The 21403-nt window shown below is 36.3% G+C and overlaps 1 protein-coding gene and 2 long non-coding RNA genes across 3 annotated transcripts in view; 1 reads left to right on the top strand and 2 right to left on the bottom strand.

The window, feature by feature from the left end:
* Nucleotides 1-2249: 2249 nt before the first annotated feature.
* LOC136843079 (uncharacterized) lies at nucleotides 2250-5669 on the bottom strand. The gene is made up of 3 exons (XR_010854434.1): nucleotides 5355-5669; nucleotides 4594-4679; nucleotides 2250-2561 (listed from the first exon to the last, which is right to left on the bottom strand). It is a non-coding gene; the product is annotated as an uncharacterized lncRNA (long non-coding RNA).
* Nucleotides 5670-8096: 2427 nt separating this feature from the next.
* Nucleotides 8097-11848, top strand: LOC136843080 (uncharacterized). The gene is made up of 3 exons (XR_010854435.1): nucleotides 8097-8325; nucleotides 8980-9064; nucleotides 11469-11848. It is a non-coding gene; the product is annotated as an uncharacterized lncRNA (long non-coding RNA).
* A 7521-nt stretch (nucleotides 11849-19369) lies between these two features.
* LOC136843083 (lachesin-like) overlaps nucleotides 19370-21403 on the bottom strand; it is a 341336-nt gene continuing 339302 nt past the window's right edge. The window contains exon 11 of the mRNA XM_067111047.1: nucleotides 19370-20992. Within this exon, the coding sequence (XP_066967148.1) occupies nucleotides 20835-20992 (158 nt within the window). The 3' untranslated portion in view covers nucleotides 19370-20834. The remainder of the gene's footprint in view (nucleotides 20993-21403) is intronic.

Genomic DNA, 21403 nt, shown 5'->3' on the forward strand with positions numbered 1-21403 from the left:
TATCAGGCTGAGAGAGAGAGAGAGAGAGAGAGAGAGAGAGAGAGAGAGAGAGAGAGAGAGAGAGAGAGAGAGAGAGAGAGAGAGAGAGAGAGAGTGATCTTTGTAAACACTGCGAATTAAAATATTTTTAAACACACAACAAGGGATATACAATTACTGATAAGATAGAAGAAATAAACAATATTCAGTTTTTTAATGGACGATTTGAATTTAAATCAACCAATGATTCACCTGATGCCAAAAGTGTTGTCTGATGTGTCTGGAGACTAGAGAACCAAATAAAAGGGATTACAAGACAAACTGTAGTAAAGATACTCGTTAACTTACTGTGACTTCAGGCAACTGATTAAATAAATGCTGAAGTCTCGTATTCCAATGACTTTGGGAGTCGTGACATGGTCTAATTTCATGGTGAGCTTAGACCCGGGTGTTATTATATAATAATATGATGTGTAGTTGTCTTCTGACGCATATCTTAGAGTATAGAGTTTCAGAATAAAGTTCTGTTGCTTAGGAATGTTTTTTGTTGGGGGGGGCGGGGGGTTTGAGATGAATATCGGACGGAATCTTGTCTGATCTGTTACGGGTTTGGCAAATCGGTTAGGGTTCAGGATAGGATTAGGAAGACTAACATGGCTTCCAAATTTGGGTGTTTCGATTTTTCAGTTCTCTTCTAGGAGGAGTAAGAGGGCTGCGCCGTTGATAATTGTAGTTATGATCATAGGAGAGATTGCTAGTATGTCAATTGCTAATTTGCTGAGAACTGAGTAGGTATCGGCAGCATTTGCTAACCAGGGTAAAACTTTGATGACTTTACGAGATAGTTATGAGAAATATTGGTAAGGTTTCGAGACTTTAAGGACTTCAAATGGGTTGTTGGTCACAGTTGATAGGATGAGCGGGTGGGGGGGAGATTTAGATGTACGGTAGCTTTGCTTTCCTGTCTACCTACCTCGTTGAATACTGAATCAAAAGCGGAATCCGTGTCATGGGAATTTCAAACTCGGGTCAAGGCAGTGGTTGCCGCTTCTAAGGGGGATTTTGGGAGATATTTTACCTCTCGGGTGTTTAGAATCGCCTTTACTGAATTCAGGAAAAAGAGGTATAAGTATTTTAGGACATGTTTTCACGTGGTGATAACTCTGTAATCGGTTGGCGGGTAACTCGGTTAGCTGGTTAATAACTGGCAGTAGTTATCAGCATTCTAGTTATTCATTACTCTATGGAAGGAAATATCTCAAAGACGAAAAAGGTGCTTTGATATTTTCTGGCTTTTGTAAACAATATTGAAGAGAGTTTCGTGGCAGTGCACAAACAACAAAACCAGATGTAAAGCCAGAATTAAGTGATTAACCTTAGCTATTCGAAGTTTACGGATCGTAGCCAGGATAAAACGAAGACCGATTTTCTTAAGTTTTTGTCCTGGCGCTCTCAATTCTAAAGCAAACCCAATTTACTCTCAATTCTAAAACTAAGTAAAGAGACTGGCAAAACTAAGGACCAGAAGCACAACCCCATCCTCACGAAATCCTTTCAGCAATTTTTATATTCAAACACTAGAGCCGAGACAAGGCCACCAACTAATTAAACGCCGCATTATGCAAAAATCCTGCATTTCTATCGTCTCACTTATCCGATGCAGGTGAGTCTAGCGCTAAAGCCTATGTTATAGTAGCCACGGCTTTGGTAGTGACCATCGACAGTCACAGTCACAACAATAATTTATAGGCATAAGTAATAACCACTCCCGGGACAAATTACGCTATCACTAATGAAAATTAGCTGCCTGCTTAACTTTTTTACAAACTAATTATAACCCTTACATGGCAATTTGGGCTTTATTCAACCCCTCAAGATCCTTAAAATGTTTTCTTGGCGGTATCTCACGTCAAAGTGAATTTTCAATTCCAACTATTATCGCTCAAGGAATGATCTTAAACATTAATTATTCCCGTCATCAAAGGGGTCAAAATAAAATATCACTTTGCTGAATGGAAGTTTAAAACCTGCATAGACTATCTCAAGTAAACACCAAAACTCGAGGTTAATATACTAGAATCTCTTCAGAATTAAAAACCATTATTTCAGTTACTTCATTTCTCATATCAGTTTCCCCATCTTACTTCTGTTAAACTAATCAATCAGTAACAACCATTCCCTTTATTTCACAGGAAATCCTGTCTCTTTCAAGGAGTATTACAAAGTCTAACCCATCAAATAACATTTTGGGGTTATAGAAATAGACAAAGGTTTACAGACATATATATTAAGCTGGTCTTCATACTTGTAAATACTATTACATATCTAAAGTAGTCATTAAAAAATTGAATAGTAGGTAGAGCACAGCATCTACTAAGTCCTAGTTTTCTGTGTAACCGAATTTAGAGCACCTCGAATCCTCACAGGGTATGCATAGCGTCTACAAGCAGAGTTCTTGTTGTCAGGGTCACCGAATTTAGTGCGCTTCGAATCCTCACAGGATATTCAGCCTTAACGAAAAGGCGTTGCTTTCCATTAGTATTAGTGTCGATGTTATGGTCTGTTGCAGGTACACCAAGAGCCTGTGCATAAGAAAAATAGTTTGATTTTAGAATATACTAAGTTTCCATGACAACCTACCCTCTTAATAGTGAAAATAGCCTGTTCAGTTAGTTCCAGCAGCTTTTCTAAGGACATAATATATATCGTATGAGTAAACTTTCCCATTAACAGTCCCATGTATTAGTATTATTGTTACTTCAAACTGCCATCAACTTTCATATTAATCCCATATATTACTACCGTTGTTCCTTCAAACTCCCAAAAAGACAACAGGATAGAGTGACATCCTTTAAGATATATTTAATAGGGCACCAGTCTTACACTGAAAGAACCGCATCTAACTTGATACTACATAACTATGAAAGGTGCCATGCAATGCAAACACTATCTGGCAACTTTCGTCCTTTAGTATGCAGTCTTAAGGGAATTGAAACTGCACAACCCCACGGGGCAAAAAATTAAGTTGAGGAATTCAGAATAAGAAAGGGTTTCCCGAAAGAAGCTTCGGCGATGGAGGAAAGGTGGATGAAGGTAGGGGTCAATGAAAATATGCAATGCAGTCCGAACTACTTCCTGACATGAAAGCTTTGCTTGAAGAGTAAGAGGGGGAAGGGTGGGGGTGTTGAGCACATTGACGGAACGACGTTAACAAGACTACACAAATTTGAATTACAATTTCCGCTATTAACCAGCCTATTAGAATACCTGACAAGTCCACGACATCAGTGTCAAAAACATTCTTTGACATCCCAAGACCTAGGCCTCTTAGAAAATCGTTAAGATCCACCTATTACCCGTCTAGTTCCTATTCAATAGTGGGAACGAAATTCTAAGTAATAAAAGTATGTCAGTTACCCTACCCTATTCTCAGCTCCACTATACATTGAAACTTACATCTCATGACCAAACAAAGGGCTTAAGTACTGTAACACCCTATGCTATTAATAACATTCACTGTCAAATGACTATCGCGTTTTTTACCCCAGTCTATTCCCAGCATCCTTAAGAGAGACTTCAGCATTTATTACCTTTATCCAAAACCCATCTATATAAAATTAGCACGTTCTTCACCCTATTCTAGCCTATCCTATATTTCAAGTTCCATATCTAATTTCCCACAAGTCCTAGCTACACGAAAACTCAACCTTGCAGTTCTAACCTAAGTAAGATGGCTAGTTTGAATTTCCTGTCGTGCATGGTGACAGTCACCATGCTTGTTTTTAAACCTCCTGTTGTGCATGGTGACTTGGTCACCATGCACAACATGCAAGTCCACCTTTGCCTGGCAAGTGGCACCGCCACCCCGGCAAAGGTGGACTTGGGAAGTGGCAAAGAATAACTTAATTTAGATGCAAAACTTTAAAAAATTACCTTCCACACACCATTAAACCGACAAACTTCCACACACCATTAAACCGACAAACTTCCACACACCATTAAACCGACAAACCGACAAACTTCCACACACCATTAAACCGACAAACCGACAAACTTCCACACACCATTAAACCGACAAACCGACAAACTTCCACACACCATTAAACCGACAAACTTCCACACACCATTAAACCGACAAACTTCCACACACCATTAAACCGACAAACTTCCACACACCATTAAACCGACAAACTTCCACACACCATTAAACCGACAAACTTCCACACACCATTAAACCGACAAACTTCCACACACCATTAAACCGACAAACTTCCACACACCATTAAACTAACTTTTGATTCTAAAATATAACCAAACTAATAAAAAATTAAATACTATGAAACAAAACGTTCTGAAGTTGAAACAAATCCTAAAATTTCTTGAAATGTTCAAAGCTTGAAAAGTTACATTTTAACCTTTGCAATTTAAAAAAAAAAAATTTTCAAAATTCTCAAAACTAAGGTTTTGAATCTGAAAAAATAAACCAAATGCATTAAAATAAAGCCTAAACTTAAAATGAAAACTACAAGAGTTTTAATTCTGAAAAAACTAAGCTAAAAAATGTTTAGGCAGTTGCTCAAGTCACTCGACTAGAAACAAGATATACTTACTCACCCATTAGTCCTGTTTAGTCACAAGGTATCGGTGCATCTAAGACAATTCAATAACTCATTGTGGCACGCTTATTTAACAATACGAACCTGAAATAAGAAAATAATATATATACTGAAGCCCAAAATACTTTAACAAGTGGAAAAAAACCAAAGGCTGACTACTGGTTACAATCAGCTGGGCCATCTGATAAGTTTTAAAATACTAAAACAAGGAGCAGCAAGCAAAGCTTTATAAATACTGATTAGCGTTATTACTAGTTTTTTGCCGCTTAAGCCTACATTAAGTGGCAATAAGTATAAATAAACTTAATACATCCCATATTAGGAATGCTATGGTAGTCTAGTTAGGCCTCGATAATCATCAAGAAAACTGAAATCCTATTGCATCGTAAGACTTGCTCTATTGCAGTATAAAGTTAAAATGAAAATATCCGTATCACAGCACAAGATTGCTAGTACGGTTCAAGGTGCATAGAATTACCACTGAAAAACTAGTTCAGCTCAGTAATAAATAAGCTTCGAAACAGTTTTAAATACAATGTTAAAAGGCGATCTAACAACAACTAACATAATAAACATTTTGAACAGTTATTGTAGGAATTTACAACAAAGAATCGAACATGGCAATATTTGAAGATGCAAAACCCGCAAACGGGAAACTTTCATACAACTGTATATCATAGCTCAAGAACCACAATCTAAATATTTGATTAATATAAAATACAAAACTGGCAATAGTATCCACTCGCCAAGCCAACAAACCTTGAAGCACGCCTTCCCGCCTGAAATCTTGCAAAGTCTATCCACAATACGACATATCTGAGAAATTGCTCAAGCTTCTCTAGACCTCAAATGAATATCGTAAACAGGAGACATGCAAGTGAAGCAAATAGATAGAGGGCTGCACATAAATCCAAACAAAGTGAAACCAACGATCCTCCTGTACAGCACGGCCGAAATCCCAAACGCAAATAAACGAGAAAGTCGAGTTAGTATCAACGAAACCTGTCTTACCAAGCTGGAGACTCAACAACACTGAAACAAGCTGTTCTTGAGGATAACAGCCAACGACCTCTGCGACTGAGACTGTTTGTGGGACGTCACTTATCGCCCTTTCGCCACCGAAGAAGTTTAAGGCAATGATCAGAAAATCAGCAGAAATTATTATTATTATTATTATTATTATTATTATTATTATTATTATTATTATTGAGAGTTGCCGTGCACTCTTCCTTTTTCAGCGAACTACCCCAATTATGTATCAGTAGTTAGCCCATCTGAAAAAAATTATTATTATTATTATTATTATTATTATTATTATGGAGATTTGCCATTTACTCTTCCTTTTTAGCAAACTACCTGAATTATGTATCGGTGTTCGGTCTTTATCTGGAATTATTATTATTATTATTATTATTATTATTATTATTATTATTATTATTATTATTATTGCTGTTGTTTTCAGCAGTGCTTGGGCATAACAGTTCATGAATATTACTTTTTACTAGCGTACTTAATTTAGTATACTGTATTGTGTTCATCATATCGTTCATCGTATGTGGCCCGGAGCTGAAACAAAGGATATTATGATCAGTATATTATTAGTTAATGCAACATGGCGTCACAATGACATGGTCATAGACAAAAATAGTATAGAACACTTTTGTTAAGGTGATCCAACGGTGAGCTTATCAACTCGCACCGATGAATGCAAGGTAATTTTTATAATTAAATTTATTATTACTAATAATAAAGGTATGTATGCTTGTAATCTGCTACGGTAAAAGGCCACCTTCAGCGATTTGCCATATGGATTCCAGGCTTTCTGTGATAAATATATCCCAAAATTTTGTGGAAATTGAGGAGGTAGGAGGACAAAGCGGCATTAAATAAATAATTTATATCTGTCGTAAGTGATATAATTAGCGGCTAATTCGAACAGTGGTCAATAAATTTACTGAAACCAGATCATATTGTTCGATCATCGCCTGATATTCGAATCCTGTTTCGATAGTATTAGGTGGAGCTATGAAAACTATTATCATCAGGATTATACATGTATATATATATATATATATATATATATATATATATATATATATATATATATATATATATTTGTGTGTATGTATATATATAGGTGAAGCTCTGAAATATATGATCACATATATATATATATATATATAAATATATGATATATATATATATATATATATATATATATATATATATATATAGAGAGAGAGAGAGAGAGAGAGAGAGAGAGAGAGAGAGAGAGATTAGATAACCCACCAGTATACTTTAATATCCAGTTCACTACGCCTCGGGAATAACAACTTACATCCAAGAAGAATTATGATTAATAAATGTTTCGTCACCAGTTCTCAAGAGAGGTATAAGTTGGCATCGACTCTGCTGTACATGCCTGTCGAACTCAGGTTTTGTACTTAGAATCGATATCAACCCATCTTCACCGTGATAGCTGATTGGTGAAATTGTAACGCGTGGCTAATTGTGAATTTGTCGAATTTGTCTTATACGCCGAGGGTTTTTCTTATATTCACAAACATTAGGCCACAAATATAAAATACCAAGTTCACTACATTAGGTGGGGCTCTTAAGAATATGATCATATATATATATATATATATATATATATATATATATATATATATATATATATATATATATATATATATATATATACTGTATATAGCTCACACAAATATCGTTTATTGTCTGATTCACTATACCTCACGAATAGCTTACAACCAGAAGAATTATAACTGATAAGTGATTCGTTACCAGTGGTATTCGAAACGTTGCTTTATTTAGAAACAATGTTGTACTTTTGACCATGGGTGATGTACAGTGACTTTTGACCATTGACCCATCAAGAAAGGTGTAAGTTGATATCATCTCTGCTGCATAGTCATAATTCTCTTTTATATTGCTGGACATTAACCCTCTCCGGTCCAGACGGGTTGACCTAAATGTTTACGCTCAGGTCTTGGTCATTTACTCCTGGGTGAATAATAATAATAATAATAATAATAATAATAATAATAATAATAATAATAATAATAATAATAAGATAAAGACCAAACACCGATACATAATTCAGTTAGTTTGCTAAAAATGAAGAGTAAATGGCAAATCTCAATAATAATAATAATAATAATAATAATAATAATAATAATAATAATAATAATAATAATAATTTTTTGCAGATGGGCTAACTACTGATACATAATTGGGGTAGTTCGCTATAAAGGAAGAATGCCCGGCAACTCTCAATAATAATAATAATAATAATAATAATAATAATAATAATAATAAATTCTGTCGATTTTAATGATCATCGCCTTAAAATAATAAATTCGGTGTCGATTTTCTGATCATCGTCCTAAAACAGGAAGTTGCTTCGTTGGCTGATCCTCAAGAACAGCTTGTTTCAGTGTTGTTGAGTCTCCAGCAAACACAGGTTTCGTTGATACGAACTCGACTGTCGGGTTCATTTGCGTTTGAGATCTCGGCCGTTCTATAGTGGAGGATCGTTGGTTTTACTTTGTTTGGTGTTATGTACAGTCCTCCACCTATTTGCTTCACTTGCATGTCTTCTGTAACTGTTTACAATATTCACTTGAGGTCTAGAGAAGCTCGAGTAGTTTCTCAGAAATGTCGTATTGCGAATAGACTTTGCAAGGTTTTAGGCGTGAAGGCGTGCTTCAAGGTTTGTTGGGTTGGCGAGTGGATACTACTCCCAGTTTTGCGTTTTATATTTCTCAAATATGTAGATTGTGGTACTTGAGCTATGACATACAGTTCTCGTATGAGCTTTCCGTTTGTGGGTTTTGTATCTTCAAATATTGGTATTTTCGGTTTGTTGTAAATTCCTACAATGACTGTTCAAAATGTATGTTGGGTATTGTTGTAGATTGCCTTTAAACATGGTATTTAAGACTGTTTCGAAGCTTATTTATTACTAAGGTGGACTATATTGCTTTGAGTGGTAATTCAATGCACTTTGAACCATACTAGCAATCTTATGCGGTGCTACGGATATTTTCATTTTAACTTTATACTGCAATAGAGCGTCTTACGATGCGATAGGGCTTAGTTTCTTGAGGGTTATCGAGGCTTAACTCGACTACCATAGCCTTCCTAATATGGGGTATATTAAGTTGATTTAAACTCAATTATTATAGGCTTAAGTGGCAAAAAACTAGTAATAACGCTTATCAGTATCTATAAAGCCTTGCTTGCTGCTCCTTGTCTTAGTATTTTAAAACTTATCAGATGGCCCAGCTGATTGACCAATAGTCAGCCTTGGGTCTTTCCACTTGCTAAAATATTTTGGGCTTTAATATATAATTTTCTTTTTCAGGTCAGGGTGTGTCGTTAAATAATCGTCATAAGTTATTGGATTGTCTTAAATGTACGGATGCCTTATGACTAAACAGGATTAATGGGTGAGTAAGTATTTTGTTTTTTTAGTTGAGTGACTTGAGCAATCCCCCAAACATTTTTTTAGCTTATTTTCAGAATCAAAACTCTTAAAGTTTTCATTTTAGGTTTAGGCTTTGTTTTAATGCATTTGGTTTATTTTTTCAGATTCAGATCCTTAGTGTTGAGAATTTTGAAAATTTTTTTTATATTTAAACTTGTAAAGGTTAAAATTTAACTTTTACAACTTTGAAGTTTTCAAGAAATTTTAAGATTTGTTTCAGCTTCAGAACTTTGTTTTAAAGAACTTTATTTTTATTTTTGATTATTAGTTTAATTCCAGCATCAAAAGTTCGTTTAGTGTGTGTGGAAGTTTGTTCGAAGTTTGTTCGTTTAGTGTGTGTGGAAGTTTGTTCGTTTAGTGTGTGTGGAAGTTTGTTCGTTTAGTGTGTGTGGAAGTTTGTTCGTTTAGTGTGTGTGGAAGTTTGTTCGTTTAGTGTGTGTGGAAGTTTGCTCGTTTAGTGTGTGTGGAAGTTTGCTCGTTTAGTGTGTGTGGAAGTTTGTTCGTTTAGTGTGTGGAAGTTTGTGTGGAAGGTAATTTTTGAAAGTGTGTAGAGTATTTAGTGTTTTTAAGTAGTGGATTTAAACTTTTTTATATATTAAAATTTCCTTGTGGTTTGATCTTGTTAGTTCAGCTAGTTTTATATTTTAGAATTGTAAAGTTATTTATTTTGGAATTTTGAAGTTTTTTAACACTGACAATTTTTTAGAGATCTTGAGTAATTATTTCAGTTTCTAAAGTAAGTTTTGCGTCTAAAGTAAGTTTTTTTGGAACAGACAATTTTTAAAGATCTTGATTAATTATTTCAGCTAATAAAGTTTTGCGTCTAAAGTAAGTTTTTTGAACACTGACAGTTTTTAAAGATCTTGATTAAGTATTTATTTCAAAGTTTTGTCTAAAGTAAGTTTTTTGAAGTTTTTTTAAAGCGTCTAAAGTTTTCAGCTTCTAAAGTAAGTTTTGCGTCTAAAGTTTTGCGTCTAAAGTTTTGCGTCTAAAGTTTTGCGTCTAAAGTTTTGCGTCTAAAAGTTTTGCGTCTAAAGTTTTGCGTCTAAAGTTTTGCGTCTAAATTCTTTGACTACTTCCCAAGTCCACCTTTGCCGGGGTGGCTGTGCCACCTGCCAGGCAAAGGTGGACTTGCATGTTGTGTATGGTGACTTGGTCACCATGCACAACAGGAAGTTCAGAAACAAGCATGGTGACTTTGTCACCATGCACAACAGGGATTTCAAACCATCCAACTTCTTACTTAGGTTAGAACTGCAAGGCTGATAGTTTTCGTGTAGCTAGGACTTAATGGGAAGTTAGATATGGAACCTGAAATACAGGATAGGCTAGATAGGGTTAAGAATGTGTTAATTTTATATAGATGGAGGGGTTAGGTTAAAGGTAATAAATGCTAAAGTCTCTCTTAAGGATGCTGGGAATAGATTGGGGTAAAAAAACGCTTTAGTCAGACCTAGGGAGATATTTGATAGTGCAAGTTATGAATAGCCGAGGGTATTACAGTAATTGAGATGTAAGTTTCAATGTGTTAGTGCAGCTGAGAATAGGGTAGGGTAACTCTGACCTACTTTTATAACTTAGAATTTCATTCCCATTCATTCCCACTAGTAAATAGGAACGAGACAGGTAACACGTGGATCTTAATTTTCTAAGAGGCCTAGGTCTTGGGATGTTAAAGAATTTTTTTGACACTGATGTCGTGGACTAGTCAGGTATTTTAATAGGCTGGTTGATAGTGGAAATAGTAGTTCAAATTTTTGCAGTCTTGTTAACGTCGTTCCGTAAATGCGCTCAACTCTCCGACCCCCCTCCATCTCGCATTGCACATTTTCATTGACCCTTACCTTCATCCACCTTTCTTCCAGCGCCGAAGCTTATTTCGGGAACCCCTTTCTTATTCTGAAATCCCCAACTTAATTTTTTGCCCCGTGGGGTTGTGCAGTTTCAATTCCCTTTAGACTGTATGCTAAAGGACGAAAGTTGTCAGATAGTAGTGGTTGCATTACATGGCACCTTTAATAGTTATGTAGCACTAAAGTTAGATGCGGTTGTTTCAGTGTAAGACTGGTGCCTTATTAAACGTGTCTTACAGGATGGCACTCTCTATCCTGTTGTCTTTTTGTGATTTTGAAGGAACAGTGGTAGTAATATATGGGATTAATGTGAAAGTTGATGGCAGCTTGAAGTAACAATAATACTGACATGGGATTGTTAATGGGAAAGTTTACTCACACGATAGTATCAATTATAATGACCTTAGAATAGCTGCTGGGACTAACTGAAAACTATTTTCACTTTAAGAGGGTAGGTTGTCATGGAAACTTAGTATATTTTAAAATAAAACAAATTACTTTTCTTATGCACAGGCTCTTGGTGTAGCTGCAGCAGACATAACATAGACACTAATAACGAATGGAAAGCATAAGACTGAATATCCTGTGAGGATTCGAAGTGCTCTGAATTCGGTTACCCAGGCAACAAGAACTCTACTTGTAGACGCTATGCATGTCCTGTGACGGTTCGAAGCGCACTAAATTCGGTTACCCTGACAACTGGAACTCGACTTGTAGACGCTGAGCATATCCTGTGAGGATTAGAAGTGCTCTAAATTCGGTTACACAGACAACTAGAACTTAGTAGATGCTGTGCTCTACCTACTATTCAATTTTTTAATCTGACTACTTTGGATATGTAATAGTAGTTACATGTATGAAGACCAGCTTAATATATACATTACGTCTGTAAACCTTTGTCCATTTCTTTAACCCCAAAATGTCAAGTGATGGGGTAGACTTTAATACTCCTTGAAAGACAAAGCATGTCCTATGAAATAAAGGGAATGGTAGTTACTGATTGGTTGGTTAACAGAAGTAAGATGGGGAAACTGATATGAGAAATGAAGTAACTGAAATAATGGTTAATTCTGAAGAGATTCTAGTATATTAACCTCGAGTTTTGGTGTTTACTTGCAATAGTCTATGCAGATTTTAACTTCTATTCAGGAAAGTGATATTGTATTTTGACCCCTCTGATGACAGGAATTAAGGTTTAAGATCCTTCTGATCTGGAGATCGCGTTCGGCCGAGAACACTTGTAAAGGTGACTTAAGCGATAATAGCTGGAAGTGAAAATTCACTTTGGCATGAGATACCGCCAAGAAAATATTTCGAGTCCAAATTGCTATGTAAGGGTTATAAATAATTTGTAAGAATGTTAAGCAGGCAGCTAACTTTCTATAGTGATAGTGTAATTTGTCCCGGGAGTGGTTATTGCTTATGCCTATAAATTGTTGAAGTTACTGTGACTGTCGATGGTTACTACAACACGGGCTTTAGCGTTGGACTTGTATGTGTCGGATAAGTGAGGTGAAAGAAATGCAGTGAGGCTATAGAAATGCAGGATTTTTGCATAATGCATTGTTTAGTTAGTGGGTGGCCTTGTCTCTGGCTCTTAAAGTTTTTGAATGTTAAAATTGCTCAAAGGATTTCGTGAGGATGGGGTTGTGCTTCTGGTCCTTAGTTTTGACAATCTCTTGGTAATATTTCGTTTTAGAATTGCCAGTAAATTGGGTTCGCTTTAGAATTGAGAGCGCCAGGAGAAAAACTTAAGAAAATCGGTATTCGTTTTATCCTGGCTACGATCCGCAAACTTCGGATAGCTAAGGTTAGTGACCCAATTCTGGCTTTACATCTGGTTTTGTTTTTGTCTATACAAAAAGAAAATCCAGAAAATATCAAAGCACCTTTTCGTATTTTTGTTTGAGATATTTCCTTCCATAGCCGAGCAATGATTGATTAATGCTGATAACTACTGCCAATTATTAAACCAGCTAACTACAGAGTTATCTGCCAGCCGATTACAGAGTTATCACCACGTGAAAACAGGTCATAAAACACTTCTGCCTCTTCTTCCTTACTGATTCGCCCAAAAGATTGGTGCCAATTTGCAGGATATTGATATTTTGTCGCCTAAACTATAGAAATGAATAGTCGCCCAAATGAGATATTGACTAATGCCCAAATTCGCCCAAATGAATTGCGCCCGAAAAAAGGTCACATTAAGTTATGGTGGACGGTAATAAAATCACTGGCAAAAAGTCACGAAAGTCATAATTTTATGGCTAAGTTTTAAAAATCAGTAGAACAAATTATATTACCTAAACTTTTGTATATTTTTTCTGTAAATGTTCTGATGTGTAAAACAAATACAAAGAACTGAGTAAGTCATAGGAATACATCCTGGATAAATAGTATTCATGAGGCAAAAAATATATTGCGATTATATACTTGATCATTATCGCAAATGAAGCTGATTCCTTGCGAGGCACCAAAACCAATAACACTAAAATAGAAAACATTTATTTTTGTGGATGAAACCTTTTAAGTACGTCCGGAATAAGGACTGTACATTGTAATAACGCACTGGAAAGGAATATCTTTGAATCTAGCTTTATAGAAGAAAGTTAGAGCCATAATATGAATATCAGTCAAAGGATGTATAAACTTGATCCTTTAGTATCAAAAGTTTGTAAATTGTTTAAATTTTAAGGTAGGCAGTAGAGATGTATGGAAATAAGATGATCATATTTGTAAACACAGTATGGGGGGCAGCAGTGCTAATGAGGTCTCCAAACCCCGCCTCCCTGACACCTGTCAGGTGTGGATCTGACGTCGCCTATGGTCGGTGTGTTTATCAGTATTGTCCCCTGAGAGTATATTGTGATTTTTAGCCAAATGAGTTTTGAAGGCCACTCCTATCTTGACACCGGCCTTAGGGTGGTTATATAGTCTCTGTTGTGTATGTTTGTCAGTACTGTTGCTGTAGTATATATATTTGTGACTTCTAATACTCTGTATCAGTCCTTCGCCAATGGCTTGGAAATAAAGTCGAAACCGGTCAGGACCTACACCCCATCTCTTATTTTTCACCTCTGGTAATGTGTGATATACATATACATATATATAATATACTGTATATATATATATATATATATATATATATATATATATATATATATATATATATATATATATTTTTGTACGTGAATCATTTATCACACATTACCACAGTTACACATACTTTCCTTGTACAAAATGTAATATTCAAGTTAGTTTTATACTAACGTGCGTATGAACTTTTCCATTTCATTCGAATTAATTATTTCTTTGAATAGGTTAAGACACTGAAACGATACTTTACTTTCCATTTGAGGAGAAAAAGCGATTCCATTCCAATTCTGCTGATCTGCTCGCAGTCACCTTTTCCATCTAGAGCACTTCTCAGATAAGATAGTCTTGGCGGATACAAGAACCTGACGCCTAGCAAGATTGATGGTTCTACAAGAATGCAATGAAGGAAGATGCCTTTCCTTAACTGAACATTTTTTTTCTTCCTTTCTTTTAGCCTGCCTCAGAGTTACAGACTTTATACCTCTTCACTTTCTACCTGTGTCGCCTCTCTCTTCTGGAACTATTTATAGAAAAAAAAATTACCGTTACTTTGATTTCCATAATTTCGATACGATCCTGGAAAACAGAAGGGGGCGTAGTAGTTAGGGTTCTACTGTCTGGAATCGTGATCAATGGCTTTGTCATGTAAAGAAGCGCTGAGGTCAGTCCTATCTCTCTCTCTTCCAAGAAGGTCATTTGCAGTATACTTGTATGATATACAAGGAAAATCGTTTTCTCCCGCATTATAAAAGGTTTCTTGCACACCGGGAAAAGAGGAAGGTTTATGCCATAATTGTTCTAGTTGACAATTAAACAGGACGAAGGATTATTCAATTCAACTTCACTTCAAATATTCTTTTAGCCGAGTTTTGACATCCTGGAGATATTCTGTTTTTCTGCGTGCTTATATCGACAGCTTGTAAACGAAATATTGTATTGCTCATGAAGGCCAAATCACCTTGCCACCCACAAAAGACGCATTTAAGAAAGACGCATTGAAAGAAGTAAACAGTCGGAAGAGTATCGTTGTCCGAAAGTTTCCGGGAGAACGTCGTCCATCGCTGATCCAGATCAAAAAGAAGTTTCTCGTCTAGGGATTAACTCTTTGGTCGGAATCATGGACACTACCTTACCCGGTTCCCGTTAAGTTGGAACCAAAGGAAGATAAGTAGGCCTCTTAGGTATCTAGTTCTCCCTATCTTCCTTATTTTCCATCCTCCCTGGCAGCCTTCCTCCCTTCACGGTTCTCCGCCGGCTAGTAGGAGAGGGTGAAGGACACACCCAAACAAAAACTGGAAGAGAATTATATATAGGCCTACGTATTTTAGGCTGTGAAGAAGAATTAGTGTTCTTTGCTGTCAAACTTGGAATTTTGCTTTTAAGGAAGGGAATACTACTTGATTGCTTCAGTTATGTCCATGTGATTAACCCCTTAAGAAACATCTGTCTATGTGCTATATTTGTTAATGCCCTTTGGTGTTCATATAAATAGTAAGAGTTTTTCCTGTTATTTCCCAAAGATCTGAAGACATCGTCTTTCAGTCAAAATCAGTGGAGAGAGAGAGAGAGAGAGAGAGAGAGAGAGAGAGAGAGAGAGAGAGAGAGAGAGAGAGATTTTAGTTAATGCAAATGCCACCAGCATTTAGTGATTCAACCACTGTTTTCCGAAGATTTGTTTCATACACTCATACCAATCATTGCATACTGGGACCCTGAGAATCATCATCAAGAAAATCTAAAGTGTTCTTACAAGGGAGCGAAAGGACAGGGGTCTGTATAAAGGGGTGGGAGTTAAAAGTTAAGTATAGCTTAGTTTAACCAGACCACTGAGCTGATTCACAGCTCTCCTAGGGCTGGCCCGAGAGATTAGATTTATTTTTACGTGGCTAAGAACCAACTGGTTACCTAGCAACGGGACCTACAGCTTATTGTGGAATCCGAACCACATTATAACGAGAAATTAATTTCTACCACCAGAAGTAAATTCCTCTAATTCTTCATTGGCCGGTCAGGGAGAGTCGAACGCTGGACCAACAGCGTGCTAGCCGAGAGCTCTACCCACCCTTCCAATGAAGAACTAAGGGGTGGGAGTGAGGAAGAGGCGAGAAGAAGAGGGGAGGGGCAGGGTGGTGGAAGTCGAGGTTAGTTAGAAGAGGCAGTTGGAGGAAAAAAAAAAAACTTATTTAGGTACTTCTGTAACGAAGGTTTTGCAACATAATGTTTATAAGAGCTCTTGTTCTATGTTTGTGGGTCACGCGTTTTGGGGTGACGCCATTCCTAAAAAGATCCATTGCACTTTGGCAGAAGTAAATGTGAATGCTTTCAATTTTAAAAGAATGTAGGACTGCAAGATTTCCACAACAATTACATGGAATGGAATGAAATATAAAATGTAGGGCAACGGCCAAGCACTAGGATCTATGAGGTCATTCAGCACTGGCAGGTAAATTGAGAGTAAAGAAGTTTTAAAGGTGTAATAAGAGGAAAACCTCGGAGTTGCACTATGAAACAATTGTTAGGAGAGGGTTGAGGAAAGTAAGATAGAAGAAAAATAATATGAATGGAGGTACAGCAAAAGGAATGCAAGTGGCTGCAGCTAGGGAGCGAGGGGATATTGCAAAGACCCTTAAGTAATGCCTATGGAGAGAGAAAGAGAAGAAAGAGAGAAAGAGTATAAACATGAGTTAGAAATTGATCAATTAAGGCTAAGTTCTCATAACAACAGTCCGTCAGGCAGCGGCTGAGGTAGTAATTTATCAGTGCACGATGAAGAAGTTGATAGTTTAGGTATGAGTGCAGTATTAGAATTAGTGCCAAAATTTAATGAGGAAGATGTAAAGAAATACTTCATGTCTTTTGAAAAGTCAATGAACAGAGTTTACCAAAAACATGTGGACTTTGTATTTACAGTCAGTGGTAGGGCACTTTCTGTGTATAATTGCATGTCTGAGGAGGAATGTGGGGATTATGATATTGTGAAGGAAATTGTTCTTAGTGCACACAGGTTAGTACTGGAGGCGCACCAGAAGAAATTTAGAAGTTCGAGAAGGGACGAGAACAGTATGTACGTAGAGTATGGAAAGAAGTTAGAACGATCGTTTTATGATTGGTTAAATTCCGCTGAAATTCATAATTTTGATGATCTCAGGAACTTAGTTTTACTAGAAAACTTCAATGATAATTTATCTCCAGAGATAAAGCTATATATATATAGAAAACAGGCATGAAAAATCTTTTGCAGATGCGACTAGGTTGACAGAAGAGTACAGTATAACAGTTCAGTGGTTCTCAATCTTTTTTTACCCATGGACCCCTTTTCCTCTTAAATTTTTTTGGTGGACCCCCACAGCCATTCCACGGGAAAAAAAAGCTTATTCTACTTTTCACTGGAAAAAAAAGTAATGGAATTAAATAAAAAATTAAAGAAATAGTAAATGATTTTGCTTTATTTTGAATGAAAACTAATTTAATGCAAATAAACTTATTTAGCAATTAAATTCTATAGAACATTTATGTACGCTAGTAAATAATTCATAAAAAACCATTTTAAGATAAGAGAGTAATTAAGAAAAAATGCAGATTTATTTAACGAGATCCCTGTAGTTGATGCAGTTCAGCCAGTCTTTTTATATTCGGTGCTATCAATGACATCATCGAAAGTCGAAGATCACCCTTTTTCACAATGTCGAGCCTATTACGAGCTTTTGATCGTAAGTGAAAAACACGACTAAATCCTGATTCAAACAGGTCAGATGATGGAAAGGCTATAACCCAGAGCTGTGCTTTATCCCAGAGTAGTGGGTACTTTTTAGCAGCGTCATTTGCTTTCCATATATTATGCTTCCCATCTTTGAATTTTGCGTGAAATATTCCATCACTTTGTAATTCAGTGAGGTTCTCCTGTCAAGAAATTTCTACATCAGCAGCATTAACTTTAAAAGTAATTGCCACCCAGGTTGGTATACCCATCATGAGTAGGTCACTAAACCTGGCTTGCATATTTTCATGCAAATTTTCCAAATATTCACCATACAATGCTAGGTCATCATCTTGCAGACAGATGCTAATCGAGACCAAACAAGGAAACTGTTCAAATGCCCGACGTCTGATATTAATTTTGTTCAGCTGCAGGTTTCTCAGAAAAGCAGTATTATAGCACCTTTACTGACATGTTTCTGTGTGAGTTGCATTTGCTTATATCAAAACAGCTTCCATAACTTGTATTTCAAAATTCACAAAGCATATTAAAGTAGAGAAAATTTCGATTTCGCTGTAAAATTACACTCGAACGATGAAAAACATGAGTAGTACGAAAATATTAGAATATTCATCATACATGCACAGGTTTTAATATAGAAAATTTTCATTTATACACCGAGCTTTAGAATGATACAAATAAAAAACAAGAATGTTTATTAGTTAATTCTATGTACCATCAAAAAAAGCTGCTTTATAAAAGAAACAGTAACAATGATATTTTGGAAGTCTATGAAAATTTTTTCACGGGTTTTAACATTCCCCCATCAGCTGAGCAAAGAATCACTGAAACTGGATGATAATTGTGGGGCGAGGGTTGTATCTCTGGGAAGGACTGGTCCCTCTAATCACTTGCAATCTCACCAACTTACCTCATCTGCGGAGGGTAAAGAAGAGAAGTCCGGGAATCGCCAGAATTCTATGCCTACCTGTATTTACATAAGATGACTCTCATTTATTGCTGACCCGACCTATGTATGACAAACGCTGTCAGCCACTGAGAGGAACATTGCTCTCTTCTCCGTAACAATCGGTTATAAAAAGGGAAGGAAAATATTAAATATCACAAGTCATTTTTAGGGGTATTTATGAATGGTTATTATACAATACTGTTTTCAGATAGATATTATGTAATATTCGAATTAACATTTGTTAACTTGGACCTTATGGAATACTATATATATGACAATACTACATTATAAACAAAGCCATACTATATACATAAACATTCACAGTCATTCACATCTGGTTTACAAGAACAATTGAAGGTCATTCCACTCTATCGTTAAAAAGGAGAATAAAAGCAAAAGTAGGCTAACGACATATTTAGCTTCTTCTGAACTAAATGAAGAAAGATCAAATAATTACACTGGGCATGTTGATCCGTCCAACACTGCATATATAAACATATATATATATATATATATATATATATATATATATATATATATATTATATATATATATATATATATATATATATATATATATATATATATATATATATATATATATATATATATAGAGTATGATTTGGTAGAATGGAAACAATTAAACAATTCCTTTGTTGGAGTACTGCTCTTAATTTTTATTTACTTTTTTATTTTTTTGTTACTCTTTTGATGTTTATACTCCTAAGAGGGGCAGAAGGGATTAACACTCGCCTGCCTGAGATCCTGCTCCATTCCCAAGGCCATTTTCTCTCCGCTACGCTTTTCGTGGTTTCTGCATTTGAATACGTTTCATCACAAGTCCAGTTCAATTCCCTTTTGTTTCCGCATCATTTTGTTAGTTCCTTAACATCCTCTCTTGAGAAAGCAGAAACTCCCTCTTGTTATCTCTTGATCAAACACTTGTTAAAGTCGAGAACGAGCAGTAGCCTTATAATTAGACATATTGGCCTTATATATTTTCTGTATGCGTGCACATAACTACCACATGAATAATAATAATAATAATAATAATAATAATAATAATAATAATAATAATAATAATAACAGCATCTGCGAAAAGAGGACATGATGGGAATAACAAAGACACTGAAACTATGAGAGCAGTTACCAATAAAGTAAGACTTATTCCTTAAATAGAGAAGCAGAGGAAGACTCTTGACGACCGCGTTTGATAATGGCTGTAGCTCAGGGCGAGAATATAAACTAGACCAGGAAGACGAGGGGTAATGAAAAACTGTAGACTACATGTGCTTGACTGCATCTCTGGTAATCCGGAAGATTGCGGCTTCATTAAGAACGTTTCCCTTTGAAAAAAAGGTCGCAAGACTCTTTGCCCTCTAATTAAGCATCATGACTATGATATGATTATGAAATTGCTCAATACCCATTCTCAGGTAACTTAACTTCATTCTCAGGTAACTTAACTGATCATGACGATAATAACGATAATTTTCATGGATACACTGAACACAGTGAAGACGAGAGGAATGGAAAACATGAACTGGTTCATCGAAGGCGAAATTGTGCACGTGCTATAGATAGATATACGCTCAGGGTACCATAGGTGACATAATTACAACAGGCGTTTACGGCTAATTTAGGACACTATATCACAAACATCATCATATCCGCACCACCACCTTGTGAAATGAAGCGAACTCTTCTCAAGTTTCCATTTCAAAGAGGAAGTGTGAGAAGGAAAGAGAAAGAGAGATTTTCAAGCCTTTCTTCTCCAACTGTCAAGGATCAGTGAATTTTATATGCAACTCAATATACAGATCTCTCACTTGGTGTATGCTCAGACATTCATAAACACTTCTTTATCTGCAGAATATATATCGAGCCATAGGTAGGATGTCTCGGCCCTGAATGTCCAGAGCCATTGACCAGTGTCCAGTCGAGAGTTAAAGCGCATCGTCTTATTCCTTCATTTCATTCCACTGTAACTCGCCATCGACCCTCTTTCTTAAAGTGTGTAATGTTGGCACATACTCAGAGTCTATATTCGAAACAATTATCTGAATTTCACATCACATACACGTTACAACAGCGTTACATCCATCGTATCTCAGCTGTCACACCCTGGCGTACAAGAGGATGAGCGCTGAGACGCAGCTCCACAGGGAGGGACGGCGGGGGGAGGAGGAGGAGGGAGGGTTCCGCAGTGCAGGTGGGTGGGGCCCGAACGAGACCGCTGGAGTCTTCTGGTCCCCGTCCTTTTCCTCCTTGGCATCTGAGAAGCGGGAAAACGACATTTCTTTAGAAGAAGACAGCAGCAAGTTTTGGCACGTTCAGTGAACAAATGATGCGCATGCAAGGATGTGTGAGTAGCAACTGATTCAGGAAGCACGTTGTCAACAATTTATAATATGTCGTCCTTTGACATGCAAACCAGTCTAAAGAAGTTTAGAAAAAGGGGTTTCTCGTAAATCACTGTCCCATCAAGTGCTACGTTTCTTTACAGGATCAACTTTGCAATGACTGTAACCAAGTTCGTTTGATGTTCTTAAGCTTTAAGCTGTAGCCTTTTTTCTGGCGTTTAAAAATTCGGACAGAAAGATTATTTAAAAAACATTTAATGGTAAACAAAAGGCGAACACCTGTATTTGAACTATATACTACAGTAATTAATTCCAAAGGAAAT

Source organism: Macrobrachium rosenbergii, chromosome 11 (assembly GCF_040412425.1).
Source record: "Macrobrachium rosenbergii isolate ZJJX-2024 chromosome 11, ASM4041242v1, whole genome shotgun sequence".
Taxonomy (NCBI): Eukaryota; Metazoa; Arthropoda; class Malacostraca; order Decapoda; family Palaemonidae; genus Macrobrachium; species Macrobrachium rosenbergii.